This window comes from Nansenia antarctica (genome assembly GCF_963989245.1).
Source record: "Nansenia antarctica genome assembly, chromosome: 2".
In the NCBI taxonomy this organism is placed as follows: domain Eukaryota; kingdom Metazoa; phylum Chordata; class Actinopteri; order Argentiniformes; family Microstomatidae; genus Nansenia; species Nansenia antarctica.
Window position 1 is genome coordinate 83,763,548 of NC_137675.1, and position 7,500 is coordinate 83,771,047.

At 47.1% G+C, this 7,500-nt stretch overlaps 1 protein-coding gene across 1 annotated transcript in view; it reads right to left on the bottom strand.

Annotated features, from left to right (window-relative positions):
• Positions 1–239: 239 nt before the first annotated feature.
• LOC308150769 (tubulin polyglutamylase ttll6-like) overlaps positions 240–7,500 on the bottom strand; it is a gene marked incomplete at both ends in the record, with an annotated part of 19,725 nt that continues 12,464 nt past the window's right edge. The window contains 6 exons of the mRNA XM_080523566.1: positions 240–495; positions 1,136–1,359; positions 2,759–2,998; positions 3,480–3,591; positions 6,818–7,030; positions 7,452–7,500. The exon at positions 7,452–7,500 is cut by the window's right edge and continues 130 nt beyond it. Of these exons, the coding sequence (XP_080379692.1) occupies positions 240–495; positions 1,136–1,359; positions 2,759–2,998; positions 3,480–3,591; positions 6,818–7,030; positions 7,452–7,500 (1,094 nt within the window). The remainder of the gene's footprint in view (positions 496–1,135; positions 1,360–2,758; positions 2,999–3,479; positions 3,592–6,817; positions 7,031–7,451) is intronic.

The window sequence follows — 7,500 nt, forward strand, 5'->3', positions numbered from 1 at the left end:
TGACTGACTGACTGTTTGCCTGCCTGCCTGCCTGACTGACTGACTGACTGTTTGCCTGCCTGTCTGTCTGTCGGCCTCTCTGTCTGTCTGTGACATCACTGCTGTGATCCCCTACCTGTCTGCCTGTCTGTCTGTCTGTCTGTCTGTCTGTCTGTGACATCACTACTGTGATCCCCTACCTGCCTGTCTGCCCGTGTGTCTGCCTGTCTGTCTGTCTGTGACATCACTGCTGTGATGGCCTACCTGTTGTTGTGGGTCAGAGCCACGGAGGTCTGTGATTGGTTGGGTCGGAAGGAAGCGGGATGCCGGACAAAAGGGGCGGGGCCAGCGATGACGTGGAGGCCCGGGTCCTCAGACACCCGCTGGAGGCGGAGTTTGGCGCCGGCAGGGCGCCGGTCAAAGGAGGCGAGGGCAGGGCGCCGGTCAAAGGAGGCGGGGCCTCGCAACGGACCGCTGGCACCACTGTCATGGTTACCCAGCTTACCCAGAGAGACGCTGACTGAGAGGGAGAGAGAGAGAGAAAGAGAGAAAGAGAGAGAGAGAAAGAGAGAGAGAGAGAGAGAGGCAGGGAGAGAGAGAGGCAGGGAGAGAGAGAGGCAGGGAGAGAGAGAGGCAGGCAGAGAGAAAGAGAGAGAGGCACAGAGGGGGGAGAGAGAGAGGGATAGGGAGAAAGAGAGATTAGGTTCAAAAGTAGGTGCAACAAGACTGTAATACACGAATAGCCCACTGAGCTAAAGTCCTAGACCTAGGCCAACCCAGTCTATCATATTGTAACGACCAAATGAATGGGAAAGTGTGTCCAAACCTTTGACTGGTACTGTATTATAATGTCATATTGTTGCTATTGCAGCATGTGTATTGTATTTATACAGTGTATTTAGTTAGGGTGTATTTGAGCATTGTGGTTTGTTGCATGTGTATAAGCCTGCTGAGGCCCCTGTGTGAAACAAGCATCTCACTGCTGTGTGACAATAAACACGTATGACCCTGACGTGTCTGTGTGTGTGTGTCTGTGTGTGTGTGCATTGTGAACTCACATGTTTGTGTGTGTGTGCGAGGCGGAGGGGTTTGTGTGTTTTGTCCTCCTCTCAGGAGGACCCGGCGGTCCGTCTCTCCGGCCGCTCTGGGCTCCCACGTGAACCCCCCGGGGTCCTGGAGGGAGGGGACCATGCCCATCCTCTGCCAGAGGCGCCGCTTCTGGGGCTGCTGGGGAAGCTGGGGGGGCTGGAGGGGCTGGAGGGGCTGGAGGGGGTTGTTCCGTCTCGGGGGTGGGTTACGTTGAGCCAGGGAGGGCTCCTTCCACATGGTCCCCACTCTCTGCAGGTGCGCGAAGCCGAGGCCGCCCCCCAGCGAGTCCAGCTGTCCAGACAACAGAGCTCAACGTCAGGACACTGGAGGACAGGAGCAGGGGAGGCTGGTGGAGGTAGAAATCGGAGGACGGGCACGTCGTGATGCATGGAACGGGGTATGGAACGGTACGTGTGTTTGATACCATTCCTCATTGCGTTCCATGCATTTCAATGCACTCCCGTCCTCTGATTCTACCTCCATCAGCCTCTCCTGCTCCCCCGCCCCCCCCTGTCAAATTGTATTCCCCTGGTCGTATATAAAATAAACTTAGTTTTCAGTCAACTTACAAAGTAAAAAGGGTAGAAAGAGTAAAGTAAAAGGGTTAAAGAAAACCATTTGCATTTCTAGGCTGCGAGGTCTGCCTTACCCAACTGTGCTAGCACTGTTAGCTTGGAGAAGGCCGTTCTGGTACTGTGAGTTAGCATCTAGGCTTGTAGATCAGCATATTTGCACTAATGATGGAGAGGTATGATTTCTGGGGTTATGTGTAAGCACCTTTGGGATTGTGAATGGGCGTTTAATGACTTATAAACAACCATACATATGTGTTAGCCTTTATAGGCTAATAAACGGGCACGTGTGTTTGCATTTATGGGTATATAAGGTGTGGTTGATTATGAAAACATGGTGTTTGTACATTCATATTAAAGGGTTGTTTGCACAGCAGTCAAATTTATATTTTTTCATAACCAGCCAAAAACGTTCTCTAAAAATGAGTACCAACTTATTCATAGCCAGCTTGAATCTATAATATAACATATTAAACTTATAACATATAACATATTTAATATAGTTTCTCTGGAGTTTACATACCACTCTAACAAACCAAAAAGTGCTTGATCCTGTCAGAGAATGTTGAGGAACACTGTAGAACCCCTTTGGGTTCCTCTTTGGGTACGCAAGAAACCTAGCGTATATATAACACAGAGAAACCTAGCGTATATATAACACAGAGAAGGGTCCTCCAAACAGAAACCTAGCGTATATATAACACAGAGAAGGGTCCTCCAAACAGAAACCTAGCGTATATACAGTATAACACAGAGAAACCTAGCGTATATATAACACAGAGAAGGGTCCTCCAAACAGCTCTCGGTGGCTGTGGCTCAGGAGGTAGAGCCGGCGTCTAATGATCTCAAAGGTCGGCGGTTCGGCAGTTCGATCCCCGGCTGGGCACATGTCGAGGTGTCCTTCGGCAAGACACTGAACCCCAAATTGCTCCCAATGAGCGGGGCCGGCGCCTAGCTTGCCGCCATTGTTGTGTGAATGTGTGAATGGGTGAATGAGAGGCCGTTGTAAAGCACTTTGGAGTAACACGCTATATATACTGTACGTGCATTTTCTCCTACAGGAAAAAAGCCAAAGAAGCCAAAGTATTTTCTAACGACAAGCCTGTCTGCGGACTCACCCTGGCTATCACCCTGCTGAGGTAGCGTCCTGAGTCAGCCGCGGCCACAGGGGGCGCTGTGACGTCCTTGTAGCAGGGCGCCCCCCCCAGCAGCCGCCAGACCTGGTCCACCACCCCCAGGTCTCTCAGCAGGCCGGCGCGCTGCTCCAGGCCCCGCAGACGCTCCTCCTCCTCCTCCTCCTCCGTCAGCGTCGGAGGCACGGCCATGGCAGGCAGGAAGTGGGGGACGCCCGCCCGGCGCTAGGCAACGGCAGAGACGCAGCACAGACACAGACATGAACACCAACACTTCTTATAAATGTTATACCCGCAGAAAGCACTAGCTACTCAAATTGTGGGTCTGTGTGTGTGTGTATTGCTCAGTATCTGCTATTATTGTTAGCTCAATATGGAGAAGGCGGTGCTTCTTGTACCCATGAGCTGGATACTGTCTGTTTTACAGTGTTGATACTGTATCTGTCAATCCACTGCTATCATTTGGTGTGAATAACATCCTATGTGTAGGCATAAGTGGTTGTCAACTCAGCACTATTGTAACTGACTGTTTTCATAATGTCAAAATGCACTGATAGTATTTATGTCCTTTAGATATTGTACATTTATGTGGACATAAATAAAGCATTTAAAATGTGCAAGGTGAACTCACATGGCTGTGTGTGTGTGTGTGTGTGTGTGTGTGTGTGTGTGTGTGTGTGTGTGTGTGTGTGCATTGTGAACTCACATATTTGTGTTTGTGTGTGGGGCGGAGGGGTTTGTGTGTTTTGTCCTTCTCTCCTGCAGACTCTCCCTGTAGACCCAGCCTCGGCTTCCCATGAAGGTCCTGGATCAGCTGTCTGGCAGGACACACCAGAGGTGGGGGACTCGAGTCACATGACTTGACTCTAGTCGGACTGTTGTCGCAAATTTGCAAATTGCAAATTTGTGGACTCAAGACTTGTTTGACGAACATTGATAAAAGATAGCATTTTTCTAGATATTGAGAAGTTAGAATGTTTTGTTTTGAAACGCGATTGGGTGACTTCTCACGCAATGAGCGTAACCTGTTACCTGGCAACCTACTGGACGCAGCACACCACTAGAGGCCAACGGATAGCTGTCTTGGTAGCGGGACAGTGATTATTTTGTCGACAACGGTAATAACAAGTGAACAGCGTTATGCAAACTAAGTCTGCAGCTCAAACATCTGCGACCACCACAACATCCAACTTCATCCGTCACTAGAAAACCCTTCAAGAAAGGTAGCTAAGTGAAGGTGTCTTTTTAGCTAACTTATTGGCTGGTCAAACGTTAAGCCCAATTTATACTTCTGCGTCGAATTTACGAAAAGAAAATTGAGCTAGAAAGCTAACGTTACGTTCTGTTGTGTCTGGCCCACAAATAGCCACGCCCTCCCCTCTGTGTTCAAGGTGGCAGTAGTTATTAGTTGGAGTTCCTGCAACTACAATAATAAAAATATATAGATTTTTGCAATGATAATATCATGGCGCTGACGCGAACGGTGGAACAAATGCCGGTGGCTCAACATTCTAGTCGGATCCTTGATTGAGATTAATAAAATTGTCCATGTCATTGATCTATCAGTACAGATATCCCATGTCATTGATCTATCAGTACAGATATCCATGTCATTGATCTATCAGTACAGATATGAGATATCCCATTGGTGTTTCTTGATTGCAGGAAGACCTTGATGGGGGACAGGAGAAGTAGCTTCAAGGCGGCCTGGTACAACATTCACTCCTTGCTGGAGTATTCTAAACTGTCTGACTCTGCGCATTGTTACACCTGCAGACATTGTAGCCCTCCTAATGGCACAGAGATGGCATTTGACTCACAATCCAGATTCAAAAACTAGAGGAAAGCAACTGACAGAGAGGGGGGGTTCGCAATGCATGACAGGTCTGAGCAGCACAAACAATACAATTGTAACTCATACTGAAACAAATAGCTAGCTGTAACTGGAATACTGTTACTGTGCGGCATTAATTTAACTAAACATTTTGAAAGCTTGAACACTGCCGTTGTCTTTTTTGTCCCGGGTTGAATGTGCCCCTCTGACAACCCCCCCCCCCCCCCCCCCCCCAGTAAAATTGGTCTAAAACCTCCACTGAAAGTACTATCAAATATTTATTTTGCAAATGCAGAGCGTTGTAAGTGTGTATTCACCGTATGTTTCTAGGCAGCAAAACCGCTACCAGCTGCTAGCTAATGTGGATATGGACACAATAAGACAAATAGAATGTCCCATAAAAGTTAGTTCAAAAATGAATGCTTGAAAAACTCATTATACTTGAATTTGAATAAGCTTTCATGGTTTGATAATAATAATAATAATAATAATAATAATAACTTTTATTTGTATAGCGCTTTTCCTGCAAACGTTGCAGCTCAAAGTGCTCCAATTATGATATAATCATCATTTAATTATTTAGTAATTTAAAGGGAATATTAAAAAGATGGGTTTTTAGTCTTGACTTGAACATATTTGCTGAGGTTGCATCATGATGTACCCTAATATTCAGTAATGTCAGTATTTGGTGGCATACTAAAACCATTATACTTGAATAGTTTCATGTAATGACAGTAATGTTTACATTTTAGGCTATATATATGTATTTATTTGTATATACTTGTCTTTAGTTTATACACTATTCTTGTTGTTCATTTAGGAGGCTTGTTATTGATTGCCACAAAATGTCAATGTTTTTTGTTAATGTTTAAAATAAAACTTAAAATAAAACTTTTCATGACCTCTGTCTATTAACTGATTTAAATGTAGAAACTGGGGTAAATCATCTGAATCATATCAATCATTCATATGACTTGGCTTGACTTATAGCAGGGACTCGACTTGACTTGCTTGATTCTCACCACAGTGACTTGCTTGAGACTTGAAGGATAAAGCCCAGTTTACGCTCCTGCGTAAAATCGACGGCGTAGGCTACGGCGTAGCTTGCGTAGGCCCGCGTAGCCTTGCGTAGCCTACGGCGTAGATTAAAGCGCACCTCTCCAAAAATGTAAGTACGCGTCAGTTTCTACGCAACCGTAAGCTCTGTGATTGGTCCGCTTGGTAGCACATGATTCCAACAAGATTCCGACTCTCGTCGGCCAAAATGCGGAAGCCATGACAGAAATGTCATTTACTTTTTCTGTAATTACTTATTAATAAAGATTTGAAAAATTATGATAACCATCGTATTATCTTAGTTTAATGTCATTTCAATGCATCATAGAACTTTTATTTACAACAAGCATAACAAACAAAAAAATCGCTATTATGCCGCTTTGAGTAGAGCGCCCTATGGAAGCGTCAGGCACAGCCTTCCTATAAGGAGCGCGATTCACATTTACGAGATGTACAATCCTGTTTATTTAGAAATAAATGATTAGTTACAGGGAGCCCCATGGCTGTTCGTTGGGTTTAAATTATATTTATGATAGACATATTTAATGTTAAGTTATCTATAAGAACTGTGATTGGTCCGCTTGGTAGCGTCACATTCCGACTCTCTCGTAAATGCGGAAGTCATGACAGAAATGTCATTTACTTTTTCTGTAATTACTTGATAATGATATGATAACCATCTTATTATCTTAGTTTACTGTCATTTCAATGCATTATAGACATTTTCTTTACAACAAGCATAACAAAAATAAGTTTTTTGATCGCTATTATGCCGCTATGAGTACACCGACCAACGCGACGAGGTCCGCGGTCCGCGGACGAACGTAGAACTATAAACTTGGAGAGCCCTCGCGTAGGCTACGGTGTAGCCGCGCGTAAATTCGACGCAGGAGTATAAATCAGGCTTAAGACTTGAGACTTGCACATGTATGACTTCCACCTCTGGGACACATACACAATAGTATACACAGAGTGTGTGTGTGTGTATGTGTGTGTGTGTCTGCATGCAAGTGTGTGTGTGTGGCATGCGTGTGTGTCTGCCTGCCTGCCTGCATATGTGTGTGTGTCGTGCCTGAGTGTGTGTGTGTCTGCCTGTCTGCATGTGTGTGTGTCTGCCTGCCTGCGTGTGTGTGTGTGTGTCAGCGTCTCTCCACCTGGTACACTTGCCCCGGGCCCGGGAGGCGACGGTCTCCTGGAACAGAGAGCTGCTGTGCTGCAGGAAGCGCTGGTACTCCTGCCCCGCCCCTTCCTGCCCCGGCCCCGCCCCCTCCAGGGGGTAGATCCTCCTGAAGCCCCCCAGGTGGCTGTCCTCGTAGCGCCGCGCCCGCTCCACGCTGCTGGCCTGCTGCTGGCTGGCCTCCTTACTCCTGATGGGGGGGGGGGGGGGGGGGGGGGGGCAGAGGCACACAGGGAGGGGGAGGAGGGTGTGTGACCACTGGGGATCTGAACTCTGGAAACTCTGGGAACTCTCCCACATGGAAGACCCAAGCGTCTATCGTTCTCTCTCTTTCTCCCTCTCTTTCTCTCTCCCTCCCTCCTTCCCTCTCTCTCTCTTTACTGTACTGTAGCAATGACAATAAAGTCCATTCATTCATTCTTTCTTTCTCTCTCTCTCCTTTTCTCCCCCCCCCTCTCTCTCTCTCTCTCTTTCTCTTTCCCCCCCTCCTTCCCTTTCTCTCTCTCCCCATCACTCTCAGTCTCAGGTAGGGCATACCTTAATACACACACCACACGCTTGCGCACACACACACACACACACACACACACACACACACACACCCCTCCTACCGGGTCTCTTTGGAGCGTACGTGCTGCAGTCGGTCCCTGACCCGGCGCC